This window comes from Podarcis melisellensis (assembly GCF_964234715.1).
Source record: "Podarcis melisellensis genome assembly, chromosome: 2".
NCBI classification, from domain to species: Eukaryota; Metazoa; Chordata; class Lepidosauria; order Squamata; family Lacertidae; genus Podarcis; species Podarcis melisellensis.
Window position 1 is genome coordinate 49989939 of NC_138529.1, and position 25258 is coordinate 50015196.

At 45.0% G+C, this 25258-nt stretch overlaps 2 protein-coding genes across 2 annotated transcripts in view; one reads left to right on the forward strand and one right to left on the reverse strand.

The window, feature by feature from the left end:
* Window positions 1–1164: 1164 nt before the first annotated feature.
* Window positions 1165–5721, reverse strand: EFCAB9 (EF-hand calcium binding domain 9). The gene is made up of 4 exons (XM_081900065.1): window positions 5541–5721; window positions 3902–4050; window positions 2411–2587; window positions 1165–1545 (listed from the first exon to the last, which is right to left on the reverse strand). Exons 1-4 carry the CDS (start codon window positions 5674–5676, stop codon window positions 1390–1392), a joined length of 618 nt encoding a protein of 205 aa, XP_081756191.1. The 5' UTR covers window positions 5677–5721; the 3' UTR covers window positions 1165–1389.
* A 4912-nt stretch (window positions 5722–10633) lies between these two features.
* The window catches only part of STK10 (serine/threonine kinase 10), a 65925-nt gene continuing 51300 nt past the window's right edge, over window positions 10634–25258 (forward strand). The window contains exon 1 of the mRNA XM_081900032.1: window positions 10634–10956. Coding sequence (XP_081756158.1) covers window positions 10801–10956 — 156 coding nt within the window. The 5' untranslated portion in view covers window positions 10634–10800. The remainder of the gene's footprint in view (window positions 10957–25258) is intronic.

Below are 25258 nucleotides of genomic sequence, written 5' to 3' on the forward strand. Positions count from 1 at the left end.
CTCCCTGCATTCTCATGATCTGGGGGATGTCCTCTGAAATGATGTTCTTGTGGTGCCCAGATATCTGATGGTTTTGATCATCACTCTACCTAAAAGACCTCAAACTTGCCCAACCCTTGAGATCATCATCTGAAGCTCTTTCTGTCATTCTGCGTTCAAGGAAGGTCTAAAGGATGGCAACACGAGAAAAGGCCTTTTGTAGTAGCCACCCATTTTACCCAGGGAAGCCTGCCTGCAATTGCTTTGGCACCAGGCAAGGATATTTTTGTTTTCCCAGGTATTTGGCAAGCACTGAGGGTCTGAACTGGCCGTGACTGAACAAGACCTTGAGGTTGTAGTGGATAGCTCAATGAAGATGTGGACTTAATATGTGACTGCTGTGAAAAAGGAAAATCCTATGCTGGGGATCATTAGGAAAGGAATTGAAAATAAAATTGCTGATAATTACGATGCTGTTATACAATCCATGGTCCAACCTTTGTTCTGCATCGAGTGCTCTCCCTTGGGTCCCACTGCTGTCTGAGAAGGGTCTCAGCAAAAGCCTTCTTGGTTATATTCTGCTGCTGTTTTTAAACTCTCTTAAGAACTCTTGGGTTTAGAACTTTGTAGGTGACACTTTAAACTCTTGCATCATATCAATGTATTACAACAGAGTAATGGGCGGTATTCAACTAAATGTTTGTGCTAGTGCAGTGGGACTTGCCCACTCCCCATGCATATCCTGTACCTTCTCCAAATTTGTTCTAGAGGGTTGGGGAAACTCCACAGAACAGTTTGGGGGGAGGAGAGGAGAGGAGAGGAGGGTAATGTTCTATTGTGCCCAGATAAATCCCTGCACTGATAGAACATTCCTCCTAGTGCTGCATTGAAAAAAGCAGGGTGTGCATTTGTGGCAGGAGAGGGGGAGAGAGAGATGGCTACAGATTCTCACTTGGGGTTTTGTCAATGGAATTGTCCCATTAGCAGAAGGACGTCTGACTACACAATGGGTTTTCTTCTCTTCCGCTGCCGCCAACCCACCCCCACCCCCCGCCAATGCCATGTTTTGGAGAGTTCCCTCTATCCTCCAGAGCAGGCTGTTGGGGTGGGGAGCAGAAAGAGGAGGGGGGGAAGTCAGTGTGGGTCTTCTTGCAGTAAGAATAAACAATCTAGCATGGATGGCTCTTTTTTTGAAAAACTAACCTTTATTTATTTAGAAAGTTATTGTGTTTATATAGCCCAACACACATTTTATTCTCACTGTTCTCTTCTGATCTTTGTAAACAGCCTGCAAATTGTTTTTAATGAGTGTTTATCGTGTGTTCTGCTTCATGTGGTGTGGAGACGGGTTATTTTGTTTTTTAAATTTCTGGCTGCCGGGGAAACAACACTCTTTTCTTCCATATGTAATTAAAGGTCACTGAAAGAAAATTCAGATAATGATTCTGCTTCTGCCGCTGCAGCTTCAGCCTTAGCTATCTGCTTCCTCAGTTTCTCCCTTGCCTTCCTCTGTTGTCGGTCAATGCAGAAGATAGTGAACATCCTGAACTCCTTGTAGTTCAGTTGCTGGTGATGGAAAGGAATAGGTAATATTGCAGTTTAGTGAAATATCAATGGCTAGTTCATAAACAAGTATTCTATGGGAGGAACGTGGCGTTTTCCATCCTTCCCTTTAAGTCTTCTCTCTGCCCTTCTGAGGTGGTCTTGAAGGTAAACCTCAGATCTCTCTAGTCGAGAATTTTTTTGTAGGCATTATGGCCTGCATTATCAAATGGACAAATGGAATTTCTTACATGTGTTTCTGTAACGTCTGCTATAATTAACTCTGAATCTTCGATGGGTAAGCAAGTCTAAGGCTAGCATGCCTTTCATGTGTGTGGTATGGTTCCTGCACACAGAGGAACCAGCAATTTCATGAGGAGCTGCCAAGTTGATAAAAGGGAGCTCAGGATTGTGCATGGTATTCTTGTGAACATAAACTAATCCTACCATGGACTTCTGAATGGGGTTATAAAATGAGTGTGTGGGACTGAATGTGGCTGGCGACTGGATGTTTTTAATTAAAAAAAAATCCCAAGTTTGTCAGGTGGGCAGGACTGCCACCCACCTGTCAATCACATGACATCTCAGAGAACAATAGTGCGTGTTGTTGCAGTCTTAGATGAGGCTTCTTCAGCCTAATAAAAGTCAAAGACTTATTAAGATGGGGCAATATAGGGGGGCAGGGGAGGAACCCACACATGGGCATAGCCAGGGTTTTTTTTGGGGGTAGAACTTTTGTTAGGGGGGAAGAACTGATGTGATTGGTCAGTTAAGTATTTTTATTGTTTCACTGCCCCTCCCTGCCCCGCTTGGCTATGCCCCTGAACCCACATATCCCCAGGCATTTGTTCTCTCACTCTCACCTACCAACAGGCACACACAATGTTACCTCATCACCAGAGATGTCAAAGTCCTTGAATATCTGACTCAGCTCGGTCTTTTTAATATTAAAGAGGAAGCGAGTGGATTGGAACTCTGCCGGGCCAACTGTGTGCCCTCCATCAATGTCCAGCAGCTCAAAAACCGGATGACAATGACGATACATGAACTGCTTTTCAAGGTGGTTCTGATCCCAGAAAGAGAAGTTAGAGTAGAAATTAAGTTTCTTTAAAAAATAATAATTCCAGCAGTATAAAACCCAAGCATTGGCACGTATGTTACTCTGATATTATTGGGGGGGGGGGGAAGACTTTTTAACATTCCTCATCTGCACATTCTAGTCTTTGTGTTTTGTTTTCTTTGAGGTTGCTATTAAGAGCAATGGGACCATTGTCTCAAATGGTGAAACTAGGATAAACCTCGCTGACAAGAACAGAATTTGTAGTCTCCAAAATGCCGTGGTTCCTGTAGGAACTGAAGCACTAGATTTGCCCAGATCAGTTTAATAAAAGATGAAATTGAGGTTGTCCAAGAACTTTGGAACTGGCAATGCATTGAGAATCCTGCACAGTATGATGTCTCCTTTGGTGTGTGCCCCTCCCCCCACTTCCTCATGTGTTGGCTTCAGTGCAGAGATCCTAATTCTCCCTCAGATGCCAGCTTCAAAGTAGAGATCTGATTTAAATATTGGTTTACTAACCAGGATTTTAAACCACAATCTGATCCAGCTTAGTAAGCCACCATTAAATGAGAGTTCCCTTTTTTGAATGTAATGGAGACCTCTGTTTAACACAAACTAGCATCTTTGTGTTAAAGCTGGGCAGGGTGGGTGGGTGGGTGGGTGGATGCGAGGGAAGGAGAAGGGGAGCAGTGTGCAGGCCTGACAATTTCCAGTTTCCTCAACCATGATCATGCCTGATCAGTGGTTGGCCAAACTTGGGCCTCCAGCTGTTTTGGGACTACAACTCCCATCATCCCTAGCTAGCAAGATCAGTGGTCAGGGATGATGGGAACTGTAGTCCCAAAACAGCTGGAGACCCAAGTTTGGCTAACACTGCATTAGGATGAACAAAGGCATGGGCTCACAATCTTTTGTGGCCCAGGCACACATATGGAAATCTAAAACCCTCATAGACACTTCAAAATACCCATTTCACAGAAGAATAAATAAAATGTGGTAACAAGCTACCCCTCCCCAAGACAAGCAAATGCACTTTAAAAAGGGGGGGAGCTGCAGGGGGCATTGACAAGCCCCATGGCAGGTGCCTGGGAGTGTAGTGACACCAATGGATACCACATTAGTGATGCCAGAACTAAGGTTTGTTTGTTTTTTCTTAGTGCTCTGTGGGCATGTATTCTCTCTGGCTCCATATTACATTTAATGCCCCCTATTCAGCTAAATAGAATTCAAAACATACTGTACTGAACATTACTACCTTTTCTGCTGCCAGAAGTATCTCCCCTACCCCAGCCCAGCCTGGAATTGCTAAGTTAACTTTACCTCATGGGACATTATGATGCACACCAACATGTAGAATTCATCAAAGTTGACCTCCCCTTTGCCATCCCAGTCCAGTAGGTCAAACACCAGCATGATCTGAGCCTTGCTCAGGTCAGTTACATAGTGGAGAAAGTTGTAAAACTGCAGATCTGGGGGAAATCCACATAAAAATGTGTGTTTTAAATATGTCCTTAAATACATCTTTAATTACATATTCATCTCAGAATACAATGTGGTTTCCCCACAACAGAACGACCAGGAGACCTCTTTTTACTGCCTGGTAAATCAGAGCATGCTCTTAATAATCAACTTTATCTACAAGAAAGGAATAAGCACTTTCCCAGGAAATGTAAGTTTAGGCAATCGGACTACAGAAGAAGGTGATTGGTGCAGGTTGCCTCCATTACTTTAAGACTCAATGAGAGCACCTGCTTGCAATAGATATGGCAGAGGGGCAGGGTCAGTTTAGGCCATATCTCATGGCTCAAGAGCAAAGCCAAAATGCACACAGTCTTGAGGCATGTGCAAAGTTCCAGTTATACTGAGCATCTTGGTAACACACTCCCCTAGCAATAAATGTTCTCACAACATGGAGATCAGCTTCCCCCTTTGAACTGATTGGCACAAAATGTTTGGCAAGCATTAGTTGGAAAGAGACGTACAGTTTCATTTGCCTCGCGTAATCCTCAAAGTGTATGGGCAGTGCAATCTGAGGTCTGAAAGTGGTCGCAGAACTAGTACTGATGCTCATTAAAGAGCCATCAATTGAAGATGATTTTACTTGAAAACACATACTCATCATATTGTGCTTATATTCAAAGCATAGGTTAGGAGAGGCGATATTCATAAAGCACCCACTCCTACGTTTGCCCCAGGAATGGATTATGAGCAGATGAATTCTGAGCTACAACATTGAGGAGCAGCTAGATGCAACGATGACACTTCAAATCACAGTATGCCAGCAGGAGGCTGAACCCTTCTGCAGCCATGCTTTGTCGCTCAAAATAGCTTTTTAATAAGCCATTTTTTCTTCCAGTGTGGGTTTCTTCCAGTTTTTAAAAAACTATAGGGTTTTTTAAAAAAGAAAACCTGTATATTTTCAGCAGGTGGAAAGCAAAGGAAAAAGTTCTGTTCTCCACAGCCACCCGCCCTACACTTAAATCTCCAAACCACACCCTGTCGTTACAGGAATTTATTGTCAGACCCAATTCTGCATGTTGGGCCACTGCTGTTAAACCTAGTTTTGCCCTCTGAATTCCAGATACTAGGGACAACGAAGGGAAAGTTTATGCCTCCACATTTTGTGTGTAAACTTACCAAGGGTATCTTGCCTGCCCAGCAGTGCTAATAGCGTACCCTCCCAGATATTTGCTCCAGTCTGGGGTGGTTCTTTTTATAATCTGGCTTGTGGCCAAACGCCTTAAGAATGAAAAACCACAGGCTTCGTTTCTGAAGACATACTCCAGAGTTCATGCACTCTGCTCTGATCCCCACCTCCCTCTTCCGATCAATTAGCTCGTGAAGTCCCTCTTTCTAGCTGATCTGAGGGGCAGCAACTGCTTGAAGGCAAAGTGAAATGATGCTGGGAGTTTCAGTTCACACCTTTGTGGCCTAACTTTAGCTGCTGTGTGAAACTTACCATTCAGAGAATTATTTTTGTGAACATCGAGCAGTTGAAAGTAGGACGCCAGTGCCCTTGCATTTCTGACAGATAACAAGCAGTAGATTTTATCCAAACACAAAAAGTGCAGGAAGCATTTGGGTTTCAGCTTCATCTTGCCGACAATGAAAACCGTTCACCTGCGGAACGCTGGCAGGTATTCACGGCGACGCCTGCATCACAGTCAAAGAATTCCACCTTGGAACCAGAACAGGAGGATGAAAAGAGCAACCCTCTCCCCACTTCTACCGTGTTCAAAATGGGTGCTCTCTGCCATAAGGAACCCAGGGGCAATACATGAACAAAACTGGAAATGATCAAGTATTAATACTTTTGGAACAGTCCACAGAAAACGGGGGGGAGTTGTCACATTGAAATCAGTTGGATTAAGGCTGGGAGTGGAAACTCTGGGTCTCCAGACTACAACTCCCATAATCGCTGACCATTGGTGGTGGTAGGATGATTTGGAGTCTGAACGTGCTCCTGCTCTGTGGATTGATTGATCTGTGCATTTTACCTTCCCTCAAATTGCAATCTTCAAGGTGAAGGTAGAAACAGAAAAGGGATAGGGGCAGAAAGTGCACTGCACAGGTTTGGGCTCCATAGCTTGTGTGCCCAGTAGGATGGTCAGTTGAAAAAAGCAGACAGGGCTCCTGCACCTTTAATAATTAGGCAGAAGGGCCAATTTCAGCATGTGTAACTAGCAATCCAAGCAACACCTGCATCAATTCCTCCCTCCACACAGCTGTTAAAGGTGCAGGTGCCTCGTCTTATTTTTTTCACCTGGCCACCTTACTACCAGACATTAAACTATGAATTCTGAGTCTTTTCCACAATCCTGATGTAAACTTTGCATGGACTGCCCTTTAGTATTGTAGACTTGGAAGGGTCTTCTTGTCTAAGGAAATGTCATGAGAACATCTTACGTTTCTGGGTAACATCATCCTTCGCCCAGAGCCCTCTGTGTTGTGTTAGCCCACAATGGCCCAGATAGGTCAGAGGAATTGAGAGAGAGTTGCTCAAGGCCACCCAGGGAGGTTTGAAGCTTAACAGTGATTTGAAAGTGGCTTTCTCACATTATCAGCTGTCTGCTCTCATTGCAGGGGCTAGGTGGGGTTGCCCCCTGTTGGTATCAGTCATTGTTAATCTTTCTACACGGGGCATTGTGAAGCTGTAACTCAGGGCATCACAAATTACTTGTTTTTGCAATTTTTTTTTTAAATGTATATCTTGCTTTTCATACCCCAAAAAGGAAACACGAATTACAGCTAACAGCATACAAAAACCCACAACATCAATGTAAAACATAAAGAATAGTAACAACTTATAACCCACCAAGCCGAACAGTCTACCTGCCACTTACGGCAGGCTCTCAGGGCTTGGATCATTATTTGTGCTTTCTTCCTGGAGATGCAAAAACAGGGTTCAATATCTGACAGGCTACAGTGCTTAGAAATCTGTCTTATACAGGCAGACCTTTGGTCCATTTAGACCATACCATCTACTCAATACCGGGAGTGAGGAACCTCAGTCCTGGGGGTCAAATGCTGCTATTTAGGCCTCTCTCTCTCTCTCTCTCTCTCTCTCTCTCTCTCTCTCGTTGTCGGTACTCTCCCCAGGCCATGGCCCTCAGTGGCCTGGCTTCACACCTCATTTTCTCCCCCAAAATGTTTTATTCATTTTGTAACACTAACAAACAACACAAACAGAAAAACAAACAATAAAAATTCTTGTCTTATTCTTATTTTTTCTAAACATTGTTAGGTGATCTTCCCCAAGTCCCCCCTATCTGATTTTCATTTTACCTCATCTTTAGCAGTTTACATATATCATAATTTTTAACCATTTTTTTATCACACTTACTTTTACCATTAAAATCTTTACATATTATCCCTTACAAATAATACTGTTTTAAAATACACTATCTTCTACTTCTAACCCTACAGCCTATATCCACTTCCAAAGCTATTCTAAGATTTAGGTAAATATTAACATATTTTTTCAAATATTCTTTAAACTTCTTCCAATCTTCTTCCACCGTCTCTTCTCTCTGGTCCCGGAGTCTCCCAGTCAGTTCGGCAAATTCCATATAGTCCATCATTTTCATCTGCCATTCTTCGATAGTTGGTAAATCTTGTTTCTTCCAATTCTTCGCTAGTAATATTCTCGCAGCTGTTGTAGCATACAGAAAAAAAGTAACATCCTTTTTGGGGATTTCACCCCCCACCATACCAAGTAAAAAGGCTTCTGGTTTCTTAATAAATGTGTTTTTCAACACTTTTTTCAGTTCATTATAAATCCTTTCCCATAAGTCTTTTACCTTGGGGCACGTCCACCACATGTGGTAAAAGGTTCCTTCTTTTTCCTTACATTTCCAGCATTTATTATCATGAGTATGATACATTTTTGCTAGGCTTCGCACCTTATTGGGTGGTTTTTTTGCCAGACATGAATGTGTCCTTTAAGAATGCCATCTTGCTACGGGGATGGAGAATAGAGGAGGATGTATGAGCATGTGTCGAACTGGCCCCTAGAAGAGTGGTCAGGAGGGAATGTGGCCCCTGGGTGGAAAAGCAGAACCCTGGGGTTTCAGACCAGGAGCTTTTCCCACCCCAGCTGGAGATGATTCAGTCTGGTGGGTCACAAGATGCACAGCCAAATTGGCAACTGGCAAAGCTAGTGAAGATTTACCACATAGCAAGTCCTGTCATTTCCAAATTCTGTAATTCCAAGCAGTTCCTCTAGATGTCCCTATTCATTTACATTTGTTAGTGTGTATGAGCAGCAGAAGTGGTCTGTTTCTGCCAAGACTACTGTACTGATCTAGTAGAATATTTGTTCAAGGTCCAGTTAAGTCAAAGTATATGTTTCATTTAGTAAAACTGGTTCATGGATCTCAAAACAGGTTTCTCTAACATTATCCTATCAGTCCAGCTGCCGGATACAGTAGTACCTTTGCAAAACCCCATTGTGAGAGGAGAGGTACTAAGCCAATGGCAGCCAAAGGGACGTGATACTCTAAGCCTCTGTGAGGTCATAGTGGAGTTGCAAGCTACGTGCCAGAGTAACAAAGGTCATCAGAGTAAATCAGGCAATCCTGAAGCTGGAAAGATCATACAGAGACCTCAGAAACTACAGAAGTGAGCTTAGAAGAAACCAAAGGAGAGAGCAGGGCCCTCAGAAGACAGGTTCAGCAAATGGTCATTGATTACAGCTGTAATTGGTTCATATTTGCTTCCTATAACCCTGTCTAACTTACTCCTTGACATTTTTGCAAGGTAAATTTGGCATGACTTATAATAGGTGTGTGTGTGTGTGTTATGTTGTATGAAATCCACTAAATACATGCTATTCTGAATAATTTTATATTACAATCAGAGGTGGCCCGTCCTGGCCTGTTCTGCCACCTGAGGCAAAAAGGGAATTGCCGCCTCCTGCTCTCTCCCCACTGCTCCCGCCATGCCACGCCACCACCACTTCAACACCCCAGCTCCCACCAGGTTCGGCAAAAGCCAGGGGGTTCCACAAAGTGTTGCCGCTTGGCTCCTCTGCCTTGGGGTGACTAAGATGATTAGCAGCACCACGCACCATAACACTTCCGTGTGGCCAGCAAGTGGGTGGCGTTCTGGTGGTGACAGAAGCAGTGGAGTGAGCAGAGTGCCATCTCCTGCACTTCCGCCGCCTGAGGCGAGCGCTTCACCCAGCCTCATGGGTGGAGCGGCTTCAATTACAGTACGGTGGTACCTCGGGTTAAGAACTTAATTTGTTCTGGAGGTTCGTTCTTAACCTGAAACTGTTCTTAGCCTGAGGTACCACTTTAGCTAATGGGGCCTCCCACTGCTGCCGCACGATTTCTGTTCTCATCCTGAAGCAAAGTTCTCAACCTGAGGTACTATTTCTGGGTTAGTGGAGTCTGTAACCTGAAGCGTCTGTAACCACTGTATTCTGAATTAGGTGACTGTAAGCCACTGCCACCAAACCATGGGTACTAGTGGTAATATTATTAATTCCACACAAATATTGGTTGTTTACAAAGACACCCATTCAAATACCGCTTCTACCACCCTTCAGGAACGCAGTAGGGGGCGGGTCTGTGTGTTTTTGCAACCCTAAAGCTAGTGTTGCTAATCAATGCAGAGCTACAATTTACAAATCGTTATCTGAATAAGAGACTCTCTGCTCAAGGATGACATTTACAGCTCCATCACCTGAGCCAAGTCTGCTCAAAGGGAACTCCTGTTCCATTCAGTGGCGCTCCCTCCCAGGTAAGCGGGGTTGCTAGATCGCTTCTCGAAGTTCCTTTAGGACACTTTCCCCGACACGCACATTTTTAGCTCCCTTCCGACATTTCCCAAGAAGTGATTTAATCTTTAATCCTCCCGGGTTTCCCAGAGTTAGAAAGTGTGGCGGCGGCGCACGAGATAACGTCCCGCTTTCAGCTTAAGCCTCCTCGCGGGGCGGACTGGAGCTCCGTTGCACGTCTTAGCCACGAAGCCACTGGAGCGCCAGCCGGGACCGCTCGCTTGCTCGCCGGGTGGCTTCCCTTCCTGGAGAGACCCCTCTTCTTCCCGATCCCCAGCAGGGGCAAAGGAATCGGAAACGGAAACTACAATTCCCTTGGCCCCTTGCGAGGGGTGTTTGCGAAGGAGGGACGCTGTGGAAGCGGCGGAGGGCCGCTTGGTCGAGCGAGGGGCGGGCTGACACGACCCACGGCTCCGGGGCGGGGCCAGGAAAGACGCGCAAGTGGCGGCTCCGAGAGGAGGAGGCGGGGCGAGCGGGACGCGGAGGGCTCCCGGTGTGGCCAGGACGGGGCGGGGGCAGAGATGCGCGCCCAAGCCCCAGCAGGTGAAGCGGCGCTGCGAGGCCACTCCACGCGCTCGCCTTGAGCGCTCTCTTCCCCGGCCGGAGCGGCCCCGGGGTGGTCGCTGCGGAGCGCCGGCTCCTGCGAGGGGGCGCGCCACGCGTGGCCGCGGAAGCGCAGAGAGAGGCAGCCGAGCAGGCTGAGCCGATCCTTTCGCTTTCCCAGCCGAGACACCGTCTGCCGGGCAAGAGTTGCTCTTGCCCGCTGCGCGCTCCTCTCCAGAGCGGCTCTGGGTTCGAGAGCTGCCGCCCAAGCAGCCGGTGCCTGCTGCCTCTCGCGGACTAGCCGACCGCAGCGCCTGCTGGCTCGCCGGACCCGTTTCGCTTCTGCCCTCTCGGTTTATGGTCGGACCATCGAGGGCCAGCCCGGGGCAGTGCCATGGCGTTCGCCAATTTCCGCCGCATCCTGCGCCTCTCTGCCTTCGAGAAGCGCCGATCCAAGGAGTATGAGCACGTTTGCCGGGACCTGGATCCCAACGAGGTGTGGGAGATCGTCGGAGAGCTGGGCGACGGCGCCTTCGGCAAAGTGTACAAGGTGAGCAAGAAGATACGGTGGCGGGAGCGAGTTCGAGTTCGGCGCGCCTTGTAGGCGCGTGGGGTTTGCTTGGTGGGGTAAGGTAAAAAGGTAAATGAACCGGCAACTTCACGAAACGAAGAAGGAAAGGCTGGCGCGTGGGATCTCTCGAGTCTCTCTCGCGTTCACAAGAACACATTGCAAACCGCGTTAGGCAGCAACGTATGCGGTTCGGAGGGTGGCGAGCCGTGACACGAGACTTTTCTCAGTGGAGCTGCGAGTTCATTTTCACCAAAGTCACGTGGAGTTCTCCCCAAACACTTAGGGGTTTCGTTTCATATCTACAGGATAAGTTGTTATACTTCTGTTGCTGTACTCTGAGAAAGGGGGAGGGGGTAAATTATCTTGTAGCATGTCACTTTCACAAGTAACTCGTCCTCTTTGAAGAAGTGCCTTTCCTTCTCTCCTTAACTGCTTCAACTCCTGTGTGAAGCTGGATTCGGGCATTCGTAAATGTGAAACTTATCTATATCCCGTGGTGTGAGTTAACTTTTGCATCGGGAACACACGTGGATAGATCAGAATGATCACTGCCTTTCCCAATCCCCCTCTCCCGGCTTTTTAGTGGGTTGAGGAATCCTGCAAACTCCACAGCTGTGTGCATACAGATTTTGTTTGGATAACTTTACTCCTTGTACACATGGCAAGTCTGTGCAAACCATCCTGGATAGAGATATATTGTTCCTACCAGTGTGAATAATACAGTTCAGTGACTGAAATGCATTAAGTATTGCAAGGAGAAATAGGCAGAGACCTGCTAGATCCAACCAAAGGCCTCTCTGGTCCAGCATAGGCCAGGCCACTGGCCAACCAGAAGCTGCAAGGGCCGGCCCTAAATACTTTGCTGCTTGAACCAGTTAAAGTGCTAAAGCATAGCCAAGTTATTCTGGCACTTAAGGTAGAAAGCTCCTCTTCTCCAACAGTAAAAGTACAATAAATATTAAACTAAATAACTTAATAATTTGATGCCCCACCATGGCACCCAGACACAGCTGGCCAATGGTAGGGCCCGTGCCTGTGCAGGATATAACTACAGTGGTACCTCGGGTTACATACGCTTCAGGTTACATACGCTTCAGGTTACAGACTCTGCTAACCCAGAAATATTACCTCGGGTTAAGAACTTTGCTTCAGGATGAGAACAGAAATTGTGCTCCAGTGGCGCGGCAGCAGCAGGAGGCCCCATTAGCTAAAGTGGTGCTTCAGGTTAAGAACAGACCTCTGGAACGAATTAAGTACTTAACCCGAGGTACCACTGTAGAGTTGCCCTCTTTTGCCGATTTCCCCCAGCAAGTGGTATTCATAGGCATGCCGCTTCTGGCCCTGGAAAGCGATCACAGCTAGTAGCCTCCCATAGCTGCTGTCACATTCATGCAGCCTGCAAAGCCTTGAAAGAAGGTTAAATCCTTCTTCCATTTGGTTAGTAGCAAATTCTTACTGGGTTTCGTTTCATGTAGGAATGGTGTTGGGCAATGGGGGATGAAAGAAAATATTCCGCGAAATAATTTTTAATTTATCCTTGCTTCTTATGAGAGTGACATTCACGGCAACAGGTGGAGACGGAGTTGGGGATCAAGTGTCCTCTTTCTTTATGTCCATGTAGTGGGGGTCCCCCCCCCTGCAGGAGCACATGTCTTGCCAGAAGTCTGTAAATCATATAGACTGTGTGTTCCTTCAGGGGGGATGTGGAGTAATCTTGGATTAAAGAGGTAGTGCAGATTTAGGGGTGCCCTGCATTTTGTTGTTCTATTCTCCCTGCCTCTGATCCAACACCTCTCTCTTTTAGATTGTAAGCTACTCTGAGCAGGAACCCCAGATGCTCAGTCCCAGTATGTTTCAGCAAGGCACATCAAGTTGCTGCTAGTAGGTATTTCTAGATGGATAGTTCATCGGTCTCCCCCAACCTGGCACCCTCTAGGTGTTAAGATCTACAGCTGTTGTCAGCATGCTGAGAACAGCTGTGGTTCATAACGCCTAGAGGGCACCAGGTTGGGGGTGATGGGAGACTGAGTTATAGTCAAAAACATCTGAAGAACTTCAGGTTGGGGAAGGCTGCTCTCTGCCACATAGATTTTCTCAGCTGAGTCAACTAATTGGGTCCAATTCATGATAATGGGCAGCTTTATTTATAAAATGTCAGGGAGATGCTCTACTCTACAGGTCACTTGCTGTTCCAGATGTTGGTCTTAGTGCTTTATATTTACATATATAAAAATGTTCGGACTTCTTTCCTCCCCCGCCCCCACTTCCCCCATTTGAGTGTCTTCGGGTGTTGAATCTAGAGCTGTCTTCAACTTTACCAGACAAATCCTTTTGGGGAGCCTGGATTGACTTGGCAAATCTTGTTAGTAATAGTGACTAGAAGCTAATAAGAGGCCAGCTGGACTCATTTGCAGGGGGGATATGAATGCTGCTAGATTGAAGACAGATTTCTGGGGAACAAGATTAGCAAGAGCCCGACTGGGGCTTGGGCAAGTAGAGGTGGTACTGTAAGGTGAGGCTAGTGATGGAGTCTGGCCATACGTTAGACTTTAGAGATGAAGGGAACTGGCTTGGATCCCTGCCCTTAGTGAGTGAAGTACAAAGTCAGTAACTGCATTGCTGAAATGGCTGGTGTAGTGCAGGGACCGCAGCTCCCTTTTTGTGGAAGTACCGGTAAGAATAAAAAATTGACCTGTTTTTCAGCAGTTGCAACAGATAACACTGCCACAATTGCACAAGGCAGACTTAGCCAACCTGATAGCCAGCATGCTAATTGGGGCTGAGGTGAGTTGTAGTCCAAAACACCTGGAGGGCAGAAGGTTGGCTAAAGCTGGCTTAAGCAATATGCAAAGGTTCTTGTAGGTTCTTTGACAATTCTGTTGACTACACAAAATAATGGCTGTCTAGAATCCATTGTGGTAAACTATTTAAATCATGTGATGCATGTGTGTTCCCAGGAAGGCAAGAATTGGTGTTTCCATCCAAACCACAAGAGTAATAAACCGCCTTTCCTGTTACAATTCAGAAAAGCATTTAACTTTTGTGTTTAGTAGAAGCAATGTAGATAGAGACTGCCACTGTCAGACTAAAATGCTGCTGCAAGTCTCTGGAAATCACTCATTTATGCCAGAAGCCTATCCTGCTAAGAAAGTAAGATGAGACCTGCTGGATCAGGCCAGTATCTCATCTAGTCCAGCATCCTGTTCTCCAGCAGCTGATACTCAAAAGCATACTGGCTCCAACAGTGAAGGTAGAACATAGCACTCGGGGTTAGTAGCCATTGGATAGCCATATCCTCCATCAATTTGTCTAATCCTCCTTTAAAACCACCCAAGTTGGTGGCCACCACTGTCTCCTGTGGGAGCAAATGCCCACCTATCATAGGGGAGTTGCTCGGTCCTGTTGCTCCATGTCAGCCACCCCTTTCTGAACATTTCCCAACTCCGCAATATCTTTTCTGATGTGAGATGATCAGGACAGTACACAGTATTCCAAAGCAGTCATATCATAAATTTGGATGGTGGCATTATGATGTGGATAATTTTATTTTCAGCTAGTTGTCCCTGTTCTGTTTTTGTGTTGTTGTTGTTTTAAAAAAGACTGGATGGGGGAAGCACTGCACTCATCAATAAAAGAGAAAGAAACAGGGAATGGGAGAGGTACCCAGTCTGTGATACCAGCTGGAGGAATGTGTCACTCTGGGAATACTGTAGCTCACTGTTAAAAAGCATTTATTTGGAAATTAACATTAATTTAAATGGATCTTTTCAAGTGTGTCTAAAGGCCATGCTCTGGTTATTTCCCTGCAAGAATTATCACAACTAACCCCCCAACAGCCTTCCTGACCCCCTTCCCTTTGTTCTGTGTATGTCTTCTGCCAAGACTGTCCATCTCCCCCAGTAGTTGTGGGCTCTGGCCCAAAAAAGCTTAACTTTTAAGACACCACAATCTTGTACATTTGGTTCAGTGGGGCTTGCTTCTTATAAATTGGCATAAGATTGCAGCTAAACCAACACACATAGTTGCCTCCCTGGAATAATTCTGATTGAGTGCACCACTCCTCAACCCCATCATTGTGCCATTCATACCCAACATGAATTTCTTCATGGTCGTTTAAGCATGATTTCTCTTCATGGTCTTTTAAACATGATTTTTTCTTTGGGCAAGGGCTTCATTGTTCAAACAAAAACTCAGGGAATGAGCTCAGCTTCCACTCCTTTCTTTGCACTTGATCAGACTTTTCCATTTCCTCCACCTCCTTTCACTCCTTCTTTATGCCCCCTTTCCTGTTTGCTTGTTAAATCCAGCCAAAGTCAAGCAGAGCTCCAGTGGGCTAGAGATGCAGCACAATAGCCACTGCAAACTTACTCAGAAGTTGTCCCACTGCTTTCAGCGGGGCTTACCTCTCAGGAAAGTGTGGCTTTAGGCCTGTGCTTGGTTTTCCCCATTGAAATAGTGGAATTTAAGCATTTTGCAGGGCCAGATTACACCCCTTGCTGACATGGGCAGTCCTTGATGTATGAGTAGCTTCTTGTAAAAATTTTGGGTTGGAAGGGAATTTAATTGTTCAAAGATAAACAGATTTAAGTTGGAGTCCTATGCACACTTGCTTGGAAATAAGCCTCACTGAAGACAGTTGGACTTACTTCTGTGAGTAAGCATGCATGGGAGACTTCCCTACCTCACTTCTTTTATAACTGAATGGGAAGAGGGCATGGCAAGCTTGGGTGCCCGTAGGCTCCAGAGTATGCCCAGTAATATTCACTGGTGCTGAGCCACAGCCCAGAGACCTTTGAGCCTGCACAAACAGGGCAGATTGGGACTTCCCTGCCCTCCGAATGCCATGGCGAGGGTGGCAGCTTTGTTGTCAGATTATCAGCTTGGAATCCTTGTCCAGAATCTGAAACTAGTTGTATATGCAGTTCTCTTAGTAGTTGATTGGGAGACGGGTTGAGGAGTACGTAAAACACTCCCAACAGAGTGATGTTTAAATCTAAGAAAACTGAACTACATAGCATATAAGCAACATGCTGTATAAGAACATCCATTTTGTTGAAATGCTGTGTAATAGAAACCATATATATTTCATGGTGGGACTCATGCAGCCTGAGTGGTGGATAGCTGCAGCAGCACCGGTACCCTAAACTGAACTGTGGCCGAGAGAGCTTCAGGTATCATTTAGTTTCTCTGAACTGGCTTTCTATGAATTAATAACCAGCCTGTATTGAAAAGTCTCTGCTTCAGATCTCAGCTCAACCAAGAATTGGGCAAACTGTTCTTTGCTCAGCCTCACCTGTGAATTTAGAGATAATCCTCCCTATTTTACAGAGTTGTTATTATGAACATGCATAGCATACAGTCATAGGAGTGAATCCTGCTGGCTTCAGTGGGGCTTAGGATTGGACTGTAATTCGCACACACAGCAGTCACTTGTTTTTCAATAAATTTGAGGTGTACTGTATAACTTTGGTAACCCTAGACTGCATGATTGGCGGTGGTATCATAGGTGAATCATGATTGTGTCAAACAATTTGAGGCTTCTTGGTCATCCGTTCTGGGTGATTTATTCACATCTTGTTGGCATGTTAAGGATACTCTCCCTTGCTTGTGTTATGAAATGAAAAGCTTGGGGGAGGGGGAATGAAATGTATTTTAAGAAGTGCCTATCAACACATATGTTTGCTATACATATAGTTTATATACCTCTCCATGAGACTTCCTCTTAGCCAGAACAAGGGACTTCCTGGTTCATTTTAAAACACCAAGTGGAAGGCAGAGATTGAGCCAAGGTCACTCAGTAGTTCAGAAAGTGGTCTTTAGCAACCCTCACGCTCTCTTGAGGTCACTTGTTGATGCAGCTGCTGTGAAATTAATAATAATAATAATAATAATAATAATAATAATAATAATAATAATAATAAACACAGGCTGTGTGCAGGTGGGTAACTTTCCTGCTCTCCAGAGAGCGGTGGACAAGAAGACAATGGAGCTGCCATAAGTGTCCCCCTTCTTTCAAGTAGGCATTCTAGTTCTAGCATCTTTCTCCATTCCCCATGGAGCAAAAGAACTACAGTGTACCTTGGGTTACATACACTTCAGATTACAGACTTCGCTAACCCAGAAATAGTACCTCGGGTTAAGAACTTTGCTTCAGGATGAGAACAGAAATCGTGCTCCAGTGGTGTGGCAGCAGCAAGAGGCCCCATTAGCTAAAGTGGTACCTCAGGTTAAAAACAGTTTCAGATTAAGAACGGACCTCCGGAACGAATTAAGTACTTAACCAGAGGTACCACTGTATACAAATGTATATGAACTCAGGAGGGGAAGGGGCAGGTGTATTGTATAAGTCAGTTCCTCAACAGGGATAGGATGCCACACACTATGGTTGAGATGGCCTGATCCATGCTGAGAGAGGGGGGTAAAGTGGGCTTGAGAACCCCAAGGGAAACGGATGGTCCTCCAGGTATTGCTGGGCTGCTGCAACTCTCATCATCTCTGACCTAGTGACAGTTCTGCCTAGGGCTGATGGGAGTGCCAACAACATATTCAGGGTCAAAGGTTGCCACCCTTTCTTCACTGTATCCTGTTGGACCTTCTTGCACTGCCTCCAGATGATTCAGTAGGAGCAGCAAGGAGGGTCCAATCCTTCCCAGGCAGGGTGCAGGAGGCTCAGATGCCTCTAAGCTCTTGTTCCCCCTGACAACCCATTGTACCAAGCCATAGACAGTTCTGAGCCAGTGTCTTGAACAACAATTATCCCAGTAAATCTGGAATAATGTTATGACATCCATCAAATGGCTCAGTAATTACTGCGGTTTTCCCAGTTTAATTACCAATTTAACTAGGGTAAGTTTGGCTGTCCCCAAGGCATTCCTCATCATGTCCTGTGTCTGCCAGCAACGCACAGAAAATAATTGTTGGGTGCAAAACAACCTGACGAATAAGCACTCTGAATGTTTTACGTTGAGGAATTTGGGTTGCATGCAATGAGTTTATGGGAAAAATAATGAGGCTTATCAGCTGCCTTTAAAATGTGTGACTTGCAAGTGTCTCTCACTTTGTCTTTCATCATCTTCCCCAACCCATGCATATGTTGAGGGGGAACTTGATAAGAAAACACATATCCCATCTCAAATTGTGGAAACTGGGGTAAAAGAAATGCTTGTTGTTGTTTAAAAAAAGGGAAGGGAAGTAAGGGGGAGTCAGTGGTGTGGTGGTTCAGTGCTGAGCACCATTGCAGTGTAGATTCATTTTAATGGGTGTCTCTCACAGCAAAACAATACTAATTTGATTGCTTTTCTGCAACAGATGTTACCATGTCAGCACAATGCCCTTAAAAAGAAAAAGAAAACCTTTAAAATAATTTTATTTTTACACCATTGAAGCTTTTAAAAATACAGAATAAAGCAGACCTTTTTGTTAACTTGCCTATATGCACGGGGATCAAAGGAACTATTGGTGTTGTGCTCGCTTCGGCAGCACATATACTAAAATTGGAACGATACAGAGAAGATTAGCATGGCCCCTGCGCAAGGAACTATTGGTGTTAACAGGTTGAAGCAGATACACTGGGAGAGATTTTGCACAAGGCATTACTGACAGGTGCAGCACTTAGTGGAGAGCATAAGACTCTTAACTACTGAAACAAAGTCTGCTTAGCGTTTATGTTGATCCAGTCCAAAATCCATTCAAAGCAATTAGAAGCTCTGCTGAGGACTCTGGATCTTCCAGTTCTGTACATCTGAGCTTGCTAGGTATGAGAAGGTAATCCCTTGTGATTTAGAGAGTCTCTGAAGTCTGCAGGATGCTCTGCACATCCTTTCCATCTCTGTCTTCTAAAAATGGCAGCCCATGGCCAAGTTCCTTCCTCTTCCTCCTTAACATCTTGCTCTGTGTCAGGACTCCATTGTGCTCTGCCCTTTCCGTACCACCCCCACAATTCCCCATAAACAGCTGCCACTTGTGAGTGCAAAGAACTGCCCATCAAGAGACAAGAGTTGAACCTGACATGGGGATGCCATTTTTTGGCAGTGGCCCCATCCCTCATTGGTATATATGTATATCAGTCCCCAATCTACAGCAGAAGGGATTGACGCTCCTTGCTGCTGCCAACATTTTGTTCTTCCTTTCCTCAGACAGTAAAAACAGATGCCCTGGAGCATCAAGAAGCTGAGCGTGACTCTCAGCGTTATGTAGGTGGGTCTTTGTTAGCAGTGAACCAGGCAAAGGAAAGGTGTATTGTGTGATGGGCCATTTGAAATGCTTGACCAGCTTGTATGATGCACAGACCTATACCACAGTGGTGGATGCTCAAAGCAAAATAGCCCAAAGAAACCTTTTACACATGCAGGCTGAAGGTCAGCTTGCTAGAATGTTGTTGTACAACTGCAAATACTGGAGCAGGAAAGTTTATCTGCATTTTTGAGCGTGTCCCAAACCAGGGCTGCCTGCTGCCTGCCTTGCTAAAACAGCAGGGATGCATCTGTGCCTCTTGTGAAATGCTATCGCTGTGTTCCAGAGGCTACTGATGAGAACACCTACGCCCCTGATAACTCGACTGTGGCAGGATGTGTTTTGCTAGGGTGGCCTCTTGACACTGCCTGTTTCTGCAGCAAACAATGTACTGAAGTAACTTCCTGCTGAAAATGTGGTCTGGGTTTTTTTGTTTTTGTAAAGTTCTCTGTTCTATTGGTGTTGCAATATACCCTAACTATAGCAATCCTCCACTTTCCATTTCAAATAGCCATTTTCTTAAGTACATTGAAAATGTCTGTCTCCTTATCTTCCATTCAGTGCAAAATAATCATTTTTTAAGGCTGCAATGCTAACCTGGGAGTAAGCCCCAGTGAATTCAGTAGGACTGACTTCTGAGTAAATATAGAATCATAGAATTCTAGAGTCGGAAGGTATCCCAAGGGTCATCTAGTCCAATCCTCCAGTGTAGGAATCCCAGCTGAAGAATCTCTGATAGATGGCCATCCAACCTGTGATCAAAAATCTCCAGTGAAGGAGAGTCCACCACCTTGTGATGTTGAACAGCTCTTACGAACAGCAAGTTCTTCCTAATGTTCAATTGGAATCTTTCTTTAACTTGAATCCATTGGTTTGGGTCTTACCCAAACCAGGAGAAAACAAGCTTGCTCCATCTTCCACATGACATGACAGCTCTTCGAATATTAGACAATACCGGTAGCTATCATATCACCTCTCAGTCCTCTCCAGGCTAAACATACCCAGCTCCCTCAAGTGTTCCTCATAAGGCTTGGATTTCAGACCTTTGCTATCTTGGTTGCCCCCTCTGCACATGTTGATTAGGATTGTGCCATAATTCAAATGTTTGAGGTGATTATTTTTAGAATCTAATGGCTGGGGAATTCCCTACACCTCCTCGAATGATCTGAACACTGCAAATCCCCTTCCCTCCTCCCTCTCCCCCCCCCAATCATTTTGTCAGATGCAATGATATCATTTCCTAGCTGAATGAAATTTATTTTGACCCTACCCTGGTGCTACATTTCCTGGATTTCGAGTACGAATATATCTCTGGCAAATTCTGCATGTGACAATTACAGTTCAGTGCTATTTTCCACTAATGAATATATTTTTATGTTGTGAAATAAGTTGCTTTCTTCCTGATTACGTGAATGAGCTCTAGAGGCTCCCACATAGCTCCAAAGCCCAGGAGCCAGCCTGCTTCATTTTGGATCAGAGCCACCTCTATTGTGAGGTGGTCGAAATATCTCCCAGGTGGGGATTATTGCCTCCATACCTCATCTGAGCTCTCAACCGGTTCACTAGAGGGCTGTTTGTGGTAGTTTCTTGACATTACTTTCCATACTTCAGACCTCTGCTGTAACTGCTGGACATCTCGGCCTTTTAATGCAGTGGCTTGCATTTGAAAGCGAGCAGAAATTGAGATTTCTGACATTTGTGGCAAAGGTTCAGCAAACTTCTCCAAGAGGAAAATGCTAGCATAGCACTGGTGGCACTGAGATGCTTCAAATATTCCAGGGATTCCTGCGTGCATTATGTGAGACCTGAAACTCTTAGAGGGCAATGTTTGTCTGAATTAATCAGTCTTTCTTGCATGGCATAGCTCTCAGTCTTGAACTTCATTCCTATTCTTTTGCCCACTTGAGGCCTTCTGGCCTTCACAGTAAGACACAGAAACCCTGGGCTTGCTGAAGAGCTATGTAAGGCTAATGTGGATGAAATACTTATTGTCTTCAATTCGTGGGCTGTTCTCCCTGTCGGCTCCAGGCAGGGCGATAGGTATTTGCATCTCCTGTGTTTTGACTTGCCCCAGTTAGCTTTAAAGCAATTCCGATAAGCTCTTACACAAATGGTGTCATATAACAGGTGCTTTGTTCCATGGCTAGCATTCTCTGCTTCTGAAACATCCATCTACAATGACTAGAGAAATAATAGTGCCACTCAGCACAGCCTTTCCAATTTTTGCTTTATTCATGTAGCTTCATGTTTGTAGCAATCCTATGTGGCCCCTATTGACTTTCTAATCTGCTTCAGACATTCTATCTGAAGGCCCTGTGTCTGAAATGCCATCTCCTTCCACAAAGCCAATGACACTTTTTTGGAGTGGGGAATACCTATATCTGAGAATGCACTGCACTTTTAAACTTTCCAATATCCCTCCCCCACCCACCCGCCTCAACCCTCTTCAATTTGGTTTTCATCCCATTCATTCATCCAAAGCTGCACTTTGGTGGCAATCCAAACTCTTGGCATTCAGTGCTTAATAGAGCGGCATAGACACTGCCACAGTCCAGTCACTTGTGCTGGCAAGGGCAGAAGGGGTGGGTGGGGACAGGGCAAATAAACAACAACCCTTCTCTATTCCAACTTCCAGCAGGGCCAGATCAGTCTCAAAACGCCCCATTTCAGCCGTTTCTGCTTGCCACCACCTGTGGGCATGCCATCAGCAATAGCTGCTGCCCACCCCCTGATGGGGAGGCACATTAGGGCATTCCTTGTTGGTGGAGCTTCCCTCCAGCAGAACTAGGCAGGACAGGGTGAAGAGACATCTCTGTCCCATCCAAACCCCTGCCAGCACACCAACCAGAGGTTTTCCTAAAAGCATCCTGCTTAAAACTGAAGACTCATTGAGTTATCTGCAGCTTTCAATACTGCTGTTAATCCACACTCTTAACCTCTTAACCTCTCTCTTTTGTATTGGTTTTTATGCTACAATGCCTTCTTCAAAGAGCTCTTATCTTGCTTTTTTCCATTTAGTTTCTGTCATTAGCTTTGTTCTTCCACCACATAGTAGGTTTTCCTAGACATTCTATAAATTCAGACCAATTGATAGCCTGTACTTCTCAGGGCAACTTACAACAAAATCACAATACGATAACAATGGCAGAAATAATAGGTAAAGGTAAACATAGACAGCAAAAACCTGTTGGAATGAAAATCTGGTACTGTCATTTTCACCTGATGGTTTTTAAAATGTACCCATTACCACTTTTATTCAAACAACATCCATCTCTCCACTCTGTTGTCTTCTCCAGTTCTTCCTGACCTCTTTTACTGTCTCCCCCACCCGAGTGACAAAAACCTATCTAACTCAGCATAAATAAAAGCAGGTTTTTAAACTACATGATTACAGAGCAACAGTACAGTATCTTATTGTACTCTATTCAAGACAGTAAAATTGTGACTGCTTTCATACAACCACTAGATAATTATCCTTTCCTATATGCAGCTGAATACTAAATATTTGCTCAAATGCACTTTCAGCCAGCAAGCATACCCTTCACTTCACCTCTGTGGTCAGTGGATTACTGAAATTGGGAAGAGGTCAGGGTTTCTGGCTGAAAGTTCCCATGTAGCAGTGTGTCTGAAGCTCTGAACCGTTGTCCAAGTTTTATTTGGAATTGTGTTTGTAAATAGGACCGCTTTCCACTGCCGTGGTTCCCACCCTGGGACCCATTGAAGGCCTTTTTTTGGGAGGGGGGCACTACCAGTTCACAATAGAACTGTGGTGGAGAAGATTTCTCATAATTGGAGGAAGAGAAGTGGAAGAACTAATCTTGCCACAAGGACCTACTTAATCTGACACATTTCTGGCATGTTTGACAAAGAGTAAACAAAAACATAACCTCACTGTAGCATTGGCTGCCTAAACCCCATTCCCTTCTACTGACTCATGCTGGCCATGCAACCCTCTGCTCAGCAATGTGGTTCCAAAGAAGTCAATTGCAATGAGTTGCTAAGAAACATCTAGCAAGTATGGGAAGTTGCCCTCTTCATGATCAAATATTCTTCCTAATCCCCACACCCCAAAATACCCTGCTGTAGGCCAGGTTTCCTCCTAAGAGGAGTGGGACACAGCTTGGTAGTGGAGCACATGTTTTGCATGCTGAAGGATGCATGTTGAAGCGCAGGTCTCCGAGCGTTTACATGGTGGTTCACTCTTGTACACAATTCCTCTTTCCCTTCCTCTGCTCTAGAATGGATTGCGTTAAAAACAAACTAAGCATGCTCGCTACCTGTCATCATACAGTCGTGTGCCACTTCTCCGAGCCAGTGCACACAACATGGTGAGCCCAAGCTGTGGCTTAGAGAGAACATGTGTGCTCCCTGAGCAGTGCTTGTAACTCTTTGCTTCTCCAGGCCCTTTCTACTGCTGTGTCACTCTGAGATAAGCCAAGGTTTGACTTAGCATGTCATCCAAGCTGAGACGTCGCTAGGCTCTTCCCTCACTACCCGTGAGCATATGCCTAGGCTAATGTACATAGGATTGCAGCTTGAATGTTCCTCATGCTACAAAACTCCCTTCAGACAACGCATTGGAGAAAGAGACAACCCTTATCCACAATTAGAAGAGCATACTGGATCAGACCAATGGCCCATCTAGTCCAGCAACCTGAATCTCACAGGTGCCAACTTGATGCTTGTGGGATCTGAGCACAAGAGCATTCTTTGCCTCCTGGGGTCTCCAGCAACTGGCATTTTGGAAGCATTGCTTCCTCTTTTTTGCAGTAAGGGAGTTTGTTACATCTCTTTTGTGACTTTGACCTTAGAATGCTGTGGAGGAGCCAATCAGTGAACACTCCCAGACATTGCAGAGCATGCAGTGATAGGATTCTCCCTTTCATTCTGAGGTGAAAGGCACAGAAGGGCTGTGCTGTGGGTTCCCCCACCCCTCAAAGGTACAGATTGAGTAGAATGCCTTTGAAGTTCTTCACTGCCCCTCTTGGCAGCAGGTAAATTATTACCTATGGTTCTGAACTCCTTTCCAAGCTCTGAACATTCTTTGCACATTCTTTGGCTCATGTGTAAGTATGATTCATTTCAGAGCTGTCAGCGGTTGACTTCATTATGTGGTGCTGTAATTGTTACTAGCATTTTTAAAGATCTCACTCCATTATTTGGACTACGCAAATAAAATGTGCTGGAACCCATTACTTCCAATGAATTCATCAACATGGCATAGGAGTAAAAGTCTGAGAGATGACACTTGATTCTCCCCCCCCCTTTTTTTGGAAGATGAAATTCTTGTTGAATCAATGCTGATCACAGCTTAGCTTCTGTTTCGTGGATGCTCTGAGGAAATGCCACTCCCTGTTCTCATCTAATGACCTTTTCCCAAACCACTTCTCTAAAATCTCCATAATGAGTTGTTATTAAGAATGCGCACCCTTGCTTTGAACTCATCTATCTTGTTTTGTATGCATGTGTGCCTATATCTCTTTATCTCTTTATGTATATACTGGCAAAGTCAGTCACCTCTCCTGAATTGTTTACATACAGTGGTATATATGAGCATAGCCATCCCTTGGAAAGTAATGGTATGTATTCCAGAATGTGGTGAAAAATGGGGGCATGCATTTTGAATAAATCGTTACCTCTTAAGTTATCACCTAATTTAAGTGTTTCCCTCTATATTTTCAGTTGAATGTTGAGGCTTCTTGGTTACTTGTTGCTGTAATGTAGTGCAAGGTAAACATGGCAACCCCCATTGTTGGGATACTCTAACATGGCACCAATTTCAGACTCTCTTATGATCTGGCTGTAGGGTCACATTGAGGTAATCAGAAAGCAATTAACCATCTTGGTTTCCTCCTGTGATAATCTGAAGGATCAATTACTTAATGTATTGTGAGCAGGGGCATGTAGCGTGCAAAGATTTGTTCGTTCCAAAGAAAACTGCTTTGGTTTGGTGCTTCATATTGACAGCTTGCTTTGGTTAGGATCCCATACCTCCCTCATTGCAGAGTCTCTGGTTCTTTAGGCACTCTCATTTATCAATTACTTCTCT